The 15744-nt window shown below is 42.0% G+C and overlaps 1 protein-coding gene across 1 annotated transcript in view; it reads right to left on the bottom strand.

The window, feature by feature from the left end:
• Positions 1–15744, bottom strand: part of LOC102295291 (transcription factor COE3) — a gene marked incomplete at its 3' end in the record, with an annotated part of 39650 nt that overhangs the window by 2397 nt on the left and 21509 nt on the right. The window contains 4 exon segments of the mRNA XM_014336777.2: positions 1804–1930; positions 2033–2166; positions 4025–4142; positions 8868–8949. Of these exon segments, the coding sequence (XP_014192263.1) occupies positions 1804–1930; positions 2033–2166; positions 4025–4142; positions 8868–8949 (461 nt within the window).

Here is a 15744-nt window from a genome sequence, read left to right as displayed (position 1 = left end):
GTGTGTGTGTGTCACTGTGTGTGTGTCACTGTGTGTATGTGAGGGTGTTGAGGAAGTGAAAATCTGAAGGCGGGTCAGACAGGAGGCGTTGGAGCGATCAATACTTTGAGATCGATACTCATGGAAATTGCATGACTGCTGAAGCCGTGTGTCTGCCTGAGCGCACACATTACCACAGAGAGAAACCATAACGAGCGGAGTGGTGTCGTTTATGTGCATCGGCGGGGTTTCCACCATTGATCTGCTCTACTTTACTCACGTACTTCACACGTACATCCAGCCGTGCATGTGATAAAGATAAGCTGTACGTCTATGTTCGTGTGTCATCGTTTTAAATGATTTCACCCACTGAGGAAGGGCAATGTTAGGTAATCCCCCAACATTATGGTACTTGCTCCTTTAGTAAATACTCACATTATTCACGACATTCCTTTAACAGCTCAACGATTAGCTGGTTGCTTTTTGCACTACCATCTTATTTATTCATAATTTATTTATAATTTAAATACTTAAGAAAATTATTTTTATAAATTGATTTTAATTATGAATACAGGAAACTAGGCCAAATGTTCAGTAGCTCCAACTGAAAGGTTACCCATGTACTCTGTGACATGAAAACCCTAATCTGATCGAATTTTATGGAAAAACTTCAGTCTGAGAAATATTAAATTTAAATTACATTTATTCAAGTTAAATATGATATTAGATCTTGTGCCAGCGCTTCTCATTTATGTGTTGATCTGCCTCATGCAGAAAAACTTGACTGAGACCTGCTACCTGAGGAGGAGGTCTGTATTATTCAACATCACTTCCTGTTTTCTTTCCCCCAGTGCAAAGCAGGCAGCGTAGGGTGGAGGTGGTGGATCCCTCTGATCTGCTGGGGTATGAAAGCAGCTGCTGTGTGAACATGTGACTCGCATAAGTGAGTGTCAGTGTGAGGTCATTAACGTAAAGGTCCAGAGATGTTTCGGGTTAATGGGATTTGAATGTGTATAATTACTGCAATGCAGCATGAACGGAGATAAAAGAAACATAAAGAGAGAGGAGAGGAGGATATAAGGACACATGGAGAGAAGAAATGTTCTCCAGTCTGACAACAAATAGAGAAAGAAAGCTGGAGCAGTATTAATGACAGCTGCCAGACAGATGTTACCTGCACCTGCAGCGGTTCAGATGTTTGACCATCAGAATTTATTTAAAACTTATTACTGACTCATGTGAGTGCTGTCTGAAGTCAGGGTTGTTTTGTGGTTAGACTGGCCCATCGTGGCAGACAGGCCTCTCCTCTGCCTGTTTCTAAGTCACTCCTGAGAACCACCTCTTGACCCTGACCTTTGACACCCCGTGAGATGTTGGTTTTAGTTGATTCTATGCTGTTTTATCTTGTTTTCTTGTTTAATATGGGGCTGTTTTAATTTCTATGTATTACGTGGTTTATTTATTTATTTTTGCTGTTTTCTGTTATTCTTTTTTTTTCACTTATTTTCTGAACAGCACTGTGCTGGCTATGTTAGAGTGCTTTATAAATAAAATTGGACTGGAAAAATACAGCCAAAATTAGATGACCGCCAAATAATAAAAATAGAAAATGTGAGACCACAGATCTTCCTTATTTAACTTATACATAAGCTTCATTTTCTTCTTCGTGATTTCTGCGTGTTTGAGTCTAAAAGAACATTCTTTAAGTCTGGAAATAAAGCTTTGTTTTAAAAAGGTGTCCAAATATCCCACCTGGTGCCTCCTGCTAGAGGACACTGGTAAAATGTGGTGTTATCCAATCAGATGATCAGGAGCTGTCCTTACCTGTATAGACGAAGCGTCCCGGCGCTCCTTTACAGAACTGTTTGGACTTGTAGGACAGCGTGACCTCGACGACTCCGGGGATGTGCCGGGGCGGAGTCTGGACTCGGATAGCGTGAGGGGTTATCAGCTGGAGAGAGAAATAATAAGAGTCATCGTTGTTGTATTGACACACACAATACACCTTGTTTGCTACATCGGTCAATTATCCAACTGATCAGATGGGTATTACCTCGCTCCACACCAACATGGTGCCAAAGACGACCTGAAGGCCATCAAAGAAGTTGTCGCCAATGAGGATGACGGTGGCGCCGCCCGTCGTCCACCCCTCGCTGGGACTGATGGCTTTAATGCAGGGAGTGGCTGCTGGACGAGAGACACCAAGAGACACAGAGGGAGAGAGAGAGAGACAGAAGTGTTAGCGTCTCATTAACTGAAGCTGCAGTTCTTCTAGTGTCCAGCAGAGGTTCCAGCAGGGAATCACTGCCACAGAGCTCCATGTTAAAACGTTATAGCACAAATGAACCACAGATACTCAGAAAGCAGAGGCCTGGAGCCCTGATTGGCTTTTATTAGGAATCCCAGTGTGAGCCACAGCCAATCAGAGAAGAGAAACTACATTTCAACTCCTGAAAAGCAGCCTTCGCACACATTATTTCAACATCCTGCATCAAAACATCCACATTTTAAACCAGCGCTGCGGGCCTGTCTGTGAACACTCAGTCTCTTTCATGACCTCTCCGAGGGGTCCAGGCCCACAGGTTGAGAAAGATTGAGCTACATTACTACAGAACTGAAGGTCACACACACACACACACACACACACACAACCAACACCCCAAACCAAACAACAACCAACACACCAACAAAAAAACACAACATTTTTATATATATTTGGGTCGTGGGTTTAACCCTTAGGCTTAGTCAACTCCAATTAACACACACACCACACACCCAACCCCACACTTAGGACCAAAGGAACAAACCACACCCACAACCCCCCACCACCACAACCCCACCACAACACCCACTCTATAATCCATTCTCCATATATATATATCATACAAAGCCCGGAATGAATACTCTCCCCAACCGCTCTAATATATATAATTGAAAAGGGAGTGAGTGTCAGCCGTTAAGTGCGTTCTAGTGTGTGTGTGTGTGTGTGTGAGAGAGAGAGAGAGGTAGGGCAGCTAATCTCATCACTTGATGACTTGAAATGGCATTATAGCACCTGACCTCTATTCTATTCTATTCGATTCTATTCGATTCTATTCGATTCTATTCGATTCTATTCGATGCGATTCTGTGAGCTGGCGTCAGGTGCAGACTTTCTGTGACGCTCCTGCGCTGTCGCTTCATGTTTTAGAAATAGAAAAATAAATCTGTTATAAAGTGACCCAAACGTTACTGACCATCACACCCTGAGAGTCACACACTGTGGCCGGGCTGTTCTGTCATCACGGATGAGTGTTTCTAACACGCGTGCGTTTCACTCATCTGCAGTCGAGTCCACCTGGTCCTGAGTTTCCGCTGCATTCTCAGGAAACCGATCTAATATTTAAACACACGTCTGTTCGTAGAGCAACACAATGAGTGAACTCCGGCGGTGTTTTATTTTAGACGTGGAGAACATGGTGCATGGACGGCGACTTCCTGTGTGAGACGGTGGATATGAGGTGGAGTGGGTGGCTGGGTGAACTCGCAGGTTTGAAAGCGTTCACGGCACGGAGGTAAGTGTGCAGAAATAACCAAGCGCAGAGCTGAAAATGAGCGAGAGCTCAAGCCCACGGGACATCCCCTCGCTTTGACTGGGAGGGGTGGTTTCCATGGTAACTGTCTTTAATTAGGAGGGCAATTAAAGAGGTTGAACGGCCCGCGAAAAGACACTCAGTCACACACATGCACGCATAGACACACACTGTCCTCTCTGGGGACCCTGAAGCGTCTGGTCTTCCTACCCACAATCCACTAGGCTGATTTCTCTGCAAAGAGCAAATTACACTCGTCTCTCTCCAACTGTCGGATCTCCTACACCAGTCAGACCAGTGACAGAGCTCTCAGTACAGGAGCTGACTGTGATTGGTGGACTCTGAAACTCTGACAGGAAGTTCTCCTTTGAGCACGCCCAGCCTGTCGCCATGTTTGGATGAAAGGTTGGCACTTGTTCATCAGCTCCACTATCTGAGTGAGGGGTGCAAAAAAGAGTTAAAAAGAAGCGTACCCTCAGACGGGTCCAGTCTCCGCGCCCGGCGGCCATGTTTGGAGTTGTTGTGCACGAACATGTTGTCGGAGACGGCGAGAACGTGACCATCCACATTCACCGTCGTTGACACAACCACCTGCAGAGACACAGCCAAAAACATTTAATCATGACAGCAGGAACACTCAGTGTTGGGGAGTAACGGAGTACATGCACCGCCGTTATGTATTTAAAATACAAAATATGAGTAACTGTATTCAGTTACAGTTACATGTTAGGCTATGCTCTCTCTATTTTTGGTTTCCACGCCGGTGAAAACCCAAACAAAACACGCATTAAGAGGCTCAAATGCACGAGTCTCAATCTCACGGCTCATAATGACGTGAAGAAATATTTTTGACGAGCCCAGCTGTGAGTAAGCTGTTAAGACTCGACTACGCTGTGTTCATGTTTTCCTCTGAAACAATAAGCTCTGTTGCAGCAGCCTTTCAACGCCTCTCTCTGTCTAAAACTTGACCCAGACAACAAAGTAAAGCTAGTTTTCAGCTACGAGCCCGACGTATTAGCCAGAGGTCCCTTTACTACGGTTCGGAGCCGCGGACCTGTTTTATATACGCGAGGAATAGTTTTCTATACGAGATCACAGGAAAAAGTGCAGCTTTACCTAATGTCCACCTGCTGTTACTCATTTATATTAAGATTTAAACATCTAGCTGGCGTTGGTGTGGAGAGTAACCTTCAGTAATAGTAATAAATCACACAGCAATAGGATGTAGCTGTAAACAGCATGATAATATATTAAGTAATCCAAACTATTCAGAATATGTTTCTCTCACTGAGTAACGTAATGGAATACGTTACAAAATACATTTTGGGGCATGTAATCTGTAATCTGTAGTGGAATACATTTTGAAAGTAACCTTCCCAACACTAGTCACACTGATGATGTCACCGTCAGACATTATTTCCTCTTTAATTAAAGGCTTCTAAAACAAAATTAAGATTTCATAATGAGGAGGCAACAAACTGTAAACTCTATGCTTTGATATTTCTTTGACCTCTGACCTGATGAAAGTTTGTGGAACACTCTAAACGAGCCGCAAACAGGATGAGTATAAAGTGTTTGAACACAGGAAATAAAATGATGTGACAAACGTAAAAAGGTTCATTGTCTGAATGAACCCGCCTTCTTTATGATGTCACTGCCAGGTGCCAGGTTGTGGCCATTCATCATCTGTGGCTGGTTGCCGTGGCGAGGTTGTTGCCGTTGATCCATGGCGACGGAGCAGAAGGTCACGCTGAGAGCGAGTAGAAGTGTCCTCTGTCGCCACAGTGGCTAACCAGCACATCCTTCACCCTGCTGTCACCACGACAACCACACACGAGTACACACCTGACTTCACCTGTCTCCGTCCTCCTCTCTCTCCTCCTGCAGCTCGCTTGGCCCGTCTCCCCCTCCCCCTGCCCCGCTGCTTTAAGTGGACTTAACATCCTGTCAGCGTGGCCAGCGCAGCGTGGCGGCGAGTGTGTGTGTTACTGTGTGTGTGTGTGTGTGCGTGAAGCTGTGAGACAACGAGCAGACGGAGGAGAGAGGCAGTTTCCTCGAATGACACGTCTCCTCTCTTTCAGCAGCAGCGAAGCTTCGTGAGTAAAATCTGTGGCAGCTGGATAGTGTAGTGATAAGACCACACACCTTTGGAGTGGAAGCTGCAAGTTCAATTCCATCCCAGCATCCAGTCAAGGTCCTGGGTAGGCCCCCCGTGCCAAACACCAAGCCCTACGTCTGCAGCTCGGACATGACACATTTCTCCGTATGATTGTGTGTGTTATCAATAAAGCTTGTTTCTTTCTTCCTGAGTGAACATCACCTGCTGTGCAAGCTGATTGGCTGGTCAGGTGGACAGTAGGTGTAGGGCATCTCCTTCCTGTAAAAACACATCTGTGGGATGAAGCTGCAGAGCTTTCTGAGGCTTTGAAGCTTAAACATTAGCAGGCTTCTCAGACTCCTTGGATACCCTGTTACTACGATAACCTCACAGCAGCCATATTAGCAGACAGTTCGCAGCTAAACCCACCTGTCAGTCGAAGAGGCCAAGTTATAAAACATCTTCCCCCCTGCAGCTGTTACGAGGGGGGAAATAATCTATAGAGACCCAACCAGAGGTTGTTTCTCAATATGCATACTTGCATGTTCTCGTGTGTACTTGTCTGGGCTTGTTGAGGCCAAGTATCCCAGAATGCATTTCGTCTAAAACTGAAAATCAGAGAGACTTTATTAAGCCCAGAGGGAAAGTGGCAACAGTGGATGAGCGTGGCAAAGACTCTAAGTAAAGTTTGAAATATTACTTTTTCTGTATCACAACTTTAAAGATGTTTAAAGATGTAGACGTGTAAAGTTAAATATCGTTTATCGAGACATTGCCCGTTTACAAAAGTGCTCCAACATTTTCAGAGATGTCAGCTGACCGGGAGGTCGAGGCTCGTGAGAAACGCCTGAATCACGGCACTCGCTTTCGCCACCCAGTGGAAATTAAGCATGAGATGAAATTCACTTTGATGATCCATGGTTCATGTTTGGCTTATTTCAGTGTTTTATTTGTTCCTGAGCAAGTTACTTTGATTAAAGTTCAGCTTTATAACTGCATCGTTGTATTTAACTTTAATGTCTCACTGGAGAGCTGCCAGTATATTTGGAAATCAATCTTTGGCCCGTCTTTATTCTCTGGTGTAAAAATGTGCTGACTCTGAGTTAACACTAACAGATATTTTCATCCTGTTGTTCCGAACGCAGCATTCTTCTGGACTTCCTCGTGAACTTACGAGGTAGGAACTAGCGCGCTTGCTTACTGAGTAATGGCCGGTTTGTGTATCAGCCATGTACATGTACTGACTGACTGCTGCCTCTGCTGGATGTCAGAGGAACTGCAGGTTTGAAGCTCTTGGTCCCACAGACCGAGCTGGTGTAACCGACAACAGGCTGCTGGTGTTGTCTTGTTGTTTCTGGGTTCCTGTGATTGGCAGTGAACAGGTAACAGCGCGATGAAGGAGACGCTATGTGAACCTGACATTTCTTATGGCTGTACTGACTTTCCTCCGAGCGACAGGTCGCAGAAGTTTGTTTTCTTTCATTTTCATCAGCTGTTGGTGCTGCAGACATCGACGGACTCATCAACGTGTTGATGTGTTTGACGTAATGCAGCAACTTTTTAGAAACATGTTCATCACATAAATCGCATGCTGTCAGCTCATTCCATGTTTTCCTTACATAAGAACATCAAAGTTTTTGTTTACTTTCTGCAGATTTGAACGTATTCGTTTTTTTTCAAATATGTGTTTATGTTTTATGGCTCCTCCTCTCTCCTCCCACCTCCTGCTGGCTTCAGCTGCTCTTTTGGACCATAACGGTACGATGGGTCTGATCAATAATGAGGATCAATCATGGGGCTCTTCTTCCTGATAAGCGGTGCTCGTTGTTAAGTGTCTGATGAATGAAGCTCTCGTGGTTGAGGGTGTTTAATGTGGGGCGTATGTATTTGCGCACTCAGTTAATCTGAGCTTCATGAAGGCGCTCGGGGTCAGCAGGCTCTCCCTGAGACGCAACACAGAGGGTCACAGCAGCTTTACTGCCTCCTTTATATTTACTGAGATCGTGAATGAAACGTAAACATTTTTATGCTGCTGTAAATCCAGAGCAGCATTTTGATCTTTTCTTTTACTGAGTGTCTGCACGGACACGCAGCTACGCTTTCAAACATACCAACATCAAATCAAATCAATATTATAACACACACAACATGCAAAGACCCCACACACACATAAGTATCGCTATAAAATAGTGGGAAAAGAAAATAATAATAATAATAATAATAATAATAATAATAATAATAATAATAATAATAATAATAATAATAAATAACTGCTATGACCGTCTGTCTTTTAGTGCAAGTATTTAGATTTCATGATTATTTTCTTTGTTCCCTGATTGCAAAGACTTTGAGGATCAATGTAATAAAAACACATCAATGACACATTCTACTGTGTGTTGGTTTAGTGCTCAGGCTGACGGCTCAGACCCCACAGTGTGGAGCACATTTCTACTACAGAAAGGTTTTATGATTTGATGCTCTGAAGCACCACTGATAAATGCAGCTTACGTGGGCTATTACGCCCTCACGTCTTTTAAAACTCTATTGTGGTAGCCGTGGTGATAAACATCTGCAGATACCCTCAACATCTGGAGCTTCTGATGCTTTCAGGCAGCTCCGGGTGGGAGATTTTGTTTGGTGGGGCTTCATGTTTGAGAAGCTTCTGGTTTCTTTCTCTTACCAGCATCAGACATGGACAGGCCGACTCTGATCCAGCAGCGATCGTTAGGAACAAACTCTCATTCTCATGAACGAGTGTTCCTCTGCAACATCAGGTTCTTTGTTCTCCACCAGTTCTACTCATCAAAGGATTATTTATTTTTAAAGTTTCATTATTGATGAGTGAACGTCGAATTATCCTGTCTGTACTGGCGTGATTGTGACTGACACTTACTACCATGTTACTGCTTTTGACAGGAAGCTTGAATTTAATCATTTAACACTTCATTCAGACACCAAACAGATGCTGAACACAAATAATTGGAAGGATGGACAGACAGACGTCTCTGATGACCTCTCATATTTTATCTCCAAAGCAATAAGCCTTGGGCTGCCCTGCTGCAATGCATTATGGGATCATCCACAGCCATGTCCTGCCCTTTAGGGAAATGAATTATTTGTGTGTGTGTGTGTGTGTGTGTGTGTGTGTGTGTGTGTGTGTGTGCGGCGTGCGTGCGTGCGTGTGTGTGTGTGTGTGTGTGTGTGTGTGTGTGCTTTACCTGAAATCGCCTCATGTCTCGTGGGTTTCCTGCATTTTTCAGGCAGTTCTGGTTACACTTCAGAAAAAACTTGAGGAAAAACCTGCAAACACACAGATGAGGTGTGATCAGGGCTGATTGCATATCTATTAACCAGTAATAGACACACACACACACACTAAGATCAAACTGGATGATCTGCTGTACACAAATGTGAAGCTGGGAGGAGGAATGCTCTACTGGAAACCATCTCACAGGTTAAGATCAAAAGGCTGGAGCTGTTTGGAGTGCACGCTGTTTGATCAACATTTTACTTCTACAATAAAGGTTTGAGTATTCAAGAGAGGTTTAATTATATGAGCACCGAATCCAGGGGCGATCCTAGACTGTCAAACAATATTCAAGAGTAAATGATGTGATAGTGACGGGACTGGAAACCAAGCATCAGACATGCACGGGTAGCAGCGTCAGAGAGAGGGGAGCCACCCGAGCAAGAGCTACGCTCTTTGGAAGAGCAGGTAACGGCATCTTCAAAAGCAAGGGTATCGAAATGGACAGTAAAAATATTGAGGGATGCCATCCTCTCCCAAGGAAAAACAAAAATCAAATACCTGCCATTATCATACGTTTTGTAAATAGAAAACAGAAAAAAGAACTGCTCAAGCGAGGAAGAAAGCGTACAAATGTTTATTTAAACAAACACCTAATCAAGAAAAATGCTGACACTGCAAGACAAGCAAGGATATTAAGAAAACAGAAGAAAATACAGTGAACTTGGACGTCAGACTGTAAAATATTCATTGAGTTAAATGGAAGACCAGAGCAGGTTCTAGTCATCAATGAGACGACACACCTACAAAGATAAAACTGATAAGTCAGAATGCAAAGCAGTGCTAAATATGACGGGACCGTCCAAGTGCACAACCAACGCAGATGTCTGACAGTTTTCAACTAACAACTCATAGATATTGACAATAGGACATTGGTGTATGACAGCAACACAGATCCTGATTGTAATTTCTTTAACAATAAGAAAAATGAATGCAATTATTATACAAACGAGCAACTTAAAAAGAAAATCAAGGTAGAAAAGGGTTTAACAACGGTTCACTTTAAGAGTCAAAGCTTATATGCAAACTTTCAATCCATCAAAGAAAACATAACACAGTTTAAACAGCCATTCAAGGTGATGGGGTTAGGGTAGGCTTTATAACCCTCACCCATATCAGAGACCTGGATAACTCCTGAAAAAGAAGAAGACTTTAAAATAAATGGATATGAATTCCTTCATGTAGACAGGATCAACAAGAAAGGAGGTGGGGTGGCACTTTACATTGATAAAAACCTAAAGTACGAAAGAATGGGAAGAACGACGACTGTTATTGATAACAGTGTATGGAAAAAAGGAAAAACCTAATTGTCAGTTGTATTTACAGAACACCAGGATCTAAGATTGAGATATTCAAGGATAATATGGAGGACTTATTTACAAATATAAAGCAGAAAAGAGTGTTTATCTGTGGGGACTTTAATATTGACTCATAATAAGAGTAGAGCAGAATTTATTGACTCCATGTACAGCATCGGTTTATTTCCACTGATAACAAGACCGACCAGAATAACATCTCACTGCACGACTCTATTAGATAATATATTTACAAATATAATAGAAGAAAATATAAAAAGTGGGCTATTAGTCAATGATATAAGTGACCATTTACCAGTCTTTGCATCTTATAATTGCCATTATAAAGTGAACAACGATGGACATAAGATTATTTACAAAAGAATAAGAACAGAGAAGACGTTAAAGGACTACAAAATGCCAGCAAAACAAAGAATACCCTGTATCGAGAATTCATAAAAAAGAGAACAATAGAAACTGAAAGGAAGTATAAAACTCACAAAAATAAATGAACTAATATAATGAGATCCTGTAAAAGAGAGTATTACATTAAAAGGTTAGAACACAATAAAGATAACACAAGAGATATCTGGAATGTATTAAACAGTATAATCAAAGATGAATCAGGGAATAACAATTACCCTGGGTACTTTATAGAGGGACAAGAAGTATTAATAACATGGAAGAGATGGTAAATGGCTTTAATGAATTCTTTGTAAACATGGGGCCAAAACTGGCAGAAGAAATAAAGGTTGATGGGACACTGGTGAAAATACTGAAGCAACAGAAGCTCAATGTTTTTAAGAGCAGTGGAAGAGAAAGAGATTCATGACATAGAGAACAAAACCAGTACAGACTGGAATGATATTTATATGCTAACAGTAAAGATTGATGGTGTTGTAAAACCATTAAAATATATATTCAACTTGTCGTTTCAAACAGCGGTTTTGCTAAAGTTACTCCCATTTAGAAAACCAGTGAAAGGCATCACTTTACAAACTATAGACCAGTGTCAATACTATCCCAGTTCTCTAAGATACTGGAAAAACTCTTCATAAAAAGATTTGACAGTTTTGTGGAAAAATATGAATTACTGACGGATAGTGAGTTTGGGTTCAGAAGCAACAGGTCAACAGCTTTGGCACTGATAGATTTAATGGAAGAGATAACAGAACGTGTGGACAATAAGAGGTACGCACTCGTTTTCTTACATCTAAAGGCGTTTGATGCTGTTAATCATGAAATTCTAATAACAAACTGGAAAGGTGTGGGTAGGGGAGTGGTTTTGGACTGGGTAAAAATCTATGTAGGGAATAGGCAACAATATGTACAAATAAATGAATATAAATCTAATTTGATGGATATAGCTTGTGGAGTACCTCAAGGTTCAGTACTGGGTCCAAAAATGTTTATTATGTACTTAAATGATGTCTGCAGAGTATCGCAGATTTTAAAGGTTGTAATATTTGCAGATGACACAAATATATTGTGTTCAGGTGGGGAGTTGCCACAGGTTTTGGGGAAGATCACACAGGAATTAACGATATTAAAGAAGTGGTTTGATATAAATAAATTATCATTGAATCTCGATAAAACCAGATTTATGTTGTTTGGAAACCAAAAGAAAAACATCAAAGCAGTAATATGTGTTGACAATGTATATTTAGAAAGAGTCAATGAAATGAAATATCTTGGTGTGATCATTGACCACGAGCTGGAAGCCACACAGCACTGATGCTCGGGGGAAACTGGCACGGGGCCGTCGTGGGGAACGCAAAGCACATGTTGGATCAGAAAGCCCTGCACATGTTATACTGTGCTTTACTACTGCTGTATATGAGCTACTGTGTCGAGGTCTGGGGAAACATACAAGAGTAACACACAAACAGTAACTAGAATACAGAAAAGGGCCATCAGATTAATAATAATGTGGGTACAGGGACCATACAAATGCACTCTTTGTCAAAATGCAAGCTTTTAAATTCCAAGAGTTGGTGAAGCTTAAAACTGCACAAATAATGTATAAAGTAAGAAATAAATTGCTTCCAAAAGAAATCTGTAAATTGTTCATAGAAAGAGACGGTGGGTATAACTTAAGAGGGAAGTGGAATTTAAAAATGCAAAGTGCTAGAACAACTTTAAGAATCTATCTCAGTTGCAGGAGTTAAATTCTGGAGCAGACTAACTGAAGAAATAAAAGACAGTAAAAACATAAAACTGGGTTAAACCAGGACGGAGATGTTGCTGGTAATGGTGTTGTTGTTCTTTTTGTTTGTTTGTTTGTTTGTTTGTTTGTTTGTTTGTTTGTTTGTTTGTTTGTTTGTTTGTTTGTTTGTTTGTTTGTTTGTTTGTTTGTTTGTTTGTTTGTTTGTTTGTTTTTCCATAACTTGTGAATTTGCAAATTTACACATTGTGTCTTTTTCATATGAAAGAAACTGTACTGGGGTGGGGCTTGATTATTTCTTGTTTTTGAATTCTGTATGTTTGTTTTGCTTTACTTTTGTTTCACATGTTGTTTGTTTAATTTAAGACTAAATAGAAAATAAATGAATGAGAGGTCAAACTTGAGGGGGTGGGGACAAATAAGTAAATACTTCTGCTCCTTTTCAAACAGATAATGGAATGATATTTTGTAATGATTGTGAAAGCACGTTTGAAATGTTTGAAATAAAAATGAACTGAACTTAGTTCGTCTGATTTTTCTTTTCTTGTTGTCTCATTTAAACAGCTTTTATTCAAGAAAAGTTGCATAACAATGGTCTCTGTCCCTTTGTACAGTGCAGGTACATCCATGAGTTTGTGTTTTTAAACAAAAAGTGATTGAAGTTACTCAGTTTGTGTTTCTCTGACGTTCTTTTAATGTCAGGTCATTCTCTATGAAACAGAGGTTGAGATAGTTTGTTGTAGAGAACCTTGGAAGGTGACGGAGTAAAACCTGTTCCGCTAATCCAATCACTGGTGTCATGCATAAAACATGCCTGAAGTTACCTGTGCTTTCTCCTGATTGGTCCAGGTTTGTTTAGTAAGACAGATTCACGGACGTGTTTAATGTTGGAGAACAAAACATGAAACTGTCTGAAGCACGTGTGAATATTTTAGATGTCACACTAAAACATTTAAAGTGTTCAACCACAGCTTATTACTGGCTTTAGGACGAGTTTGGTTTTAACAGACAGCTGCTGACCAATCAGAGTTCACAGATGCGTCCTATGTTTCAGAGGGTGGATGACATATTTACTCCGGCTCAGGATGTTTGTGTCTGTGTGTCTTACAGTGGGTAAATCCAAAGGACGCGCTCTCTGTCATCCTGTCAGCTGTAACCCTGAGCACTCCCTCCCTCTCTCCTCCTCTGCTGTCATCCTCTCCCAGGAGAGACGGAGGGATGAAGGAGAGAAGACAAAGAGCCGAGACTACAGCCGCATCCGCACTCCAACCCCAACGCCAGCGTCTCCTCCCCTCAGCCCCACCGGCCTGCTCAGGTCCCATGTTCAGAAACACCGTCTCTGCTTTCTACAGTTTTACAAAATACTGTGATGCCAGCTGTCCGGACGGGTGCGTGTGGAGGGTCAGTGCCACAGCATCACAGCGGTTTCCACGGTAACGGGTTGTAAACACGCACACACATAGAAGGACAAAAAAGACAGAACTCGCTCTAAGGCGATGTGTCTGGTCTCTAAGGGTCTCAGCAGTATTGATTACCCAGCATTCCTTGCAGCTTGTCTCTAATGAGCCTACAGAAGGACAAAGTGCTGACAGTGGCACACACACACACACACACACACGCACACACACACACACACACACACACACACACACACACACACTCTGAGCAGATGTTCTGTAAACAAATTGAGCTTTCTTTTCCAAACGAAGTTCAGCACCGCCGACTGAAATCACTTTTACACTTTGAGTCAATAATCAGCATGAAAGACTGACTGCACACCTGAACAGGTGAACATCTCAGCTGTTTGATGTGAGAAGTGACTTTAGATCAAGGAAACGTTTTAGAATCATGAAGTTCATAAAGAAGAAATGCCTCAACACGAGGCTCGACCGCAGGTTGATACTGAGAGATTCACACAGCATCATCCATCAGTAACCACGGTAAGTTTTCTATACACGTGCAGGAGTTCAGATTTTTCCTGTCGGTTTAGTTTTTCAGGTGCGTGCTGCTGCTTCAAACGGAGAAAATAAAGGTTAGATGTTAACCCTCACTACCCTAACAAGGTCGGCCGGCGACCAAGAGTCTGATCGCCTGTAATTAAACATATAAGTTATCTACAAATACTGGAAAGGAAGTACGCTAGATTAAGAACAATTAACAAGTCTGCTTTGAACGGGAAACAGAAATACTGCGTGAAAATTTATATGGTGTGTAAATAACTTTAACACGTGCATTAGTAATTTTAGGCAGTGCAGAATTTCTCAGGAATTTTGCAGAAGAACAATATGCTGCCAGCTTTCAGGTGTTTTACTTACCTGTGGCAACCTTTTGAAACTCTGTTTGAACAGTTGTCAGAGACATTAGACTTCATCACTGGAGGTCACATAATAATTTAATAAAAGCAGAGTTGAATAATAAGAACATCCATCGTGCTCGTCACCATAATGAATTTTAAATAAAATTTAAAAATATGAAACGCGAGGATTAATTTACTCAAAAAGTACAAACATGTTTCTGATGTAAGAAAGTTACCATGACAGCATCGTTCTGTCTTTGTTTCCTGTGAACCTCGTGGTTAGCTCATTTTTAAGGTCTGTCTACCTTTGAAGGCAAATATAATGAAATTAGAATTTCAAATAAAATACAACTAGATTTAATTAGAGAGGAATTGCACCCTCGGTCCTGGGCTGTATCATAAAGCGTTAACAGGAAAATCTCCGCATTTAACACACGGCTGAAAAAGCCGTGGACGCCGCGCGGCTGATTCATGGATGTTAACAGGTTTACTCCAGCGTGGGACACGAGTCACGCTCCGACCACCGGCTCTGCTGGCCGCTGACACAGGTGGCGTAGAGATGTGAACGCCAATGCAGAAACCACGTGGGTACGATAAGACCGCCGTGGTTATCGCCATGGTTACCACAGTTATTTTTGTTTCCTGCTCCTCTCTCAGCAGGAAGTCCTGCTTATGTTTGTCTGAAGATAACCTCTGTCTGTCAGCGCGACCTCTGACCTCTGATCGGCTGCTCGTACACGGTCTTATCGCTGTGCGGTCTCAGCTGATCGTGCTCTTATCTTCAGACACACACGCTCCATCCGTCTCCACCCTCCTCCTCCTCGTCTTCTGCGTTTCCCTGAGTATTTCCTCGCCAGCGATCGAGGTCATAAATCTACACACAGCACAGATTAAGCTTTCAATTTGTTATGTGATAAGCAGAGAAGACCTGACACACACACACACACACACACACACACACACACACACACACACACACACACACACTAGTTCATATTTACGAGCAGCAAATTAGGACGCACCGTAAATTTAT

The sequence above is a fragment of the Haplochromis burtoni genome, unplaced genomic scaffold (genome assembly GCF_018398535.1).
Source record: "Haplochromis burtoni strain Fernald_Lab_line unplaced genomic scaffold, NCSU_Asbu1 Contig_148, whole genome shotgun sequence".
NCBI classification, from domain to species: Eukaryota; Metazoa; Chordata; class Actinopteri; order Cichliformes; family Cichlidae; genus Haplochromis; species Haplochromis burtoni.
The sequence above is the reverse complement of the archived record's forward strand: the minus strand, read 5'-3'. Positions and strand labels throughout refer to the sequence as shown.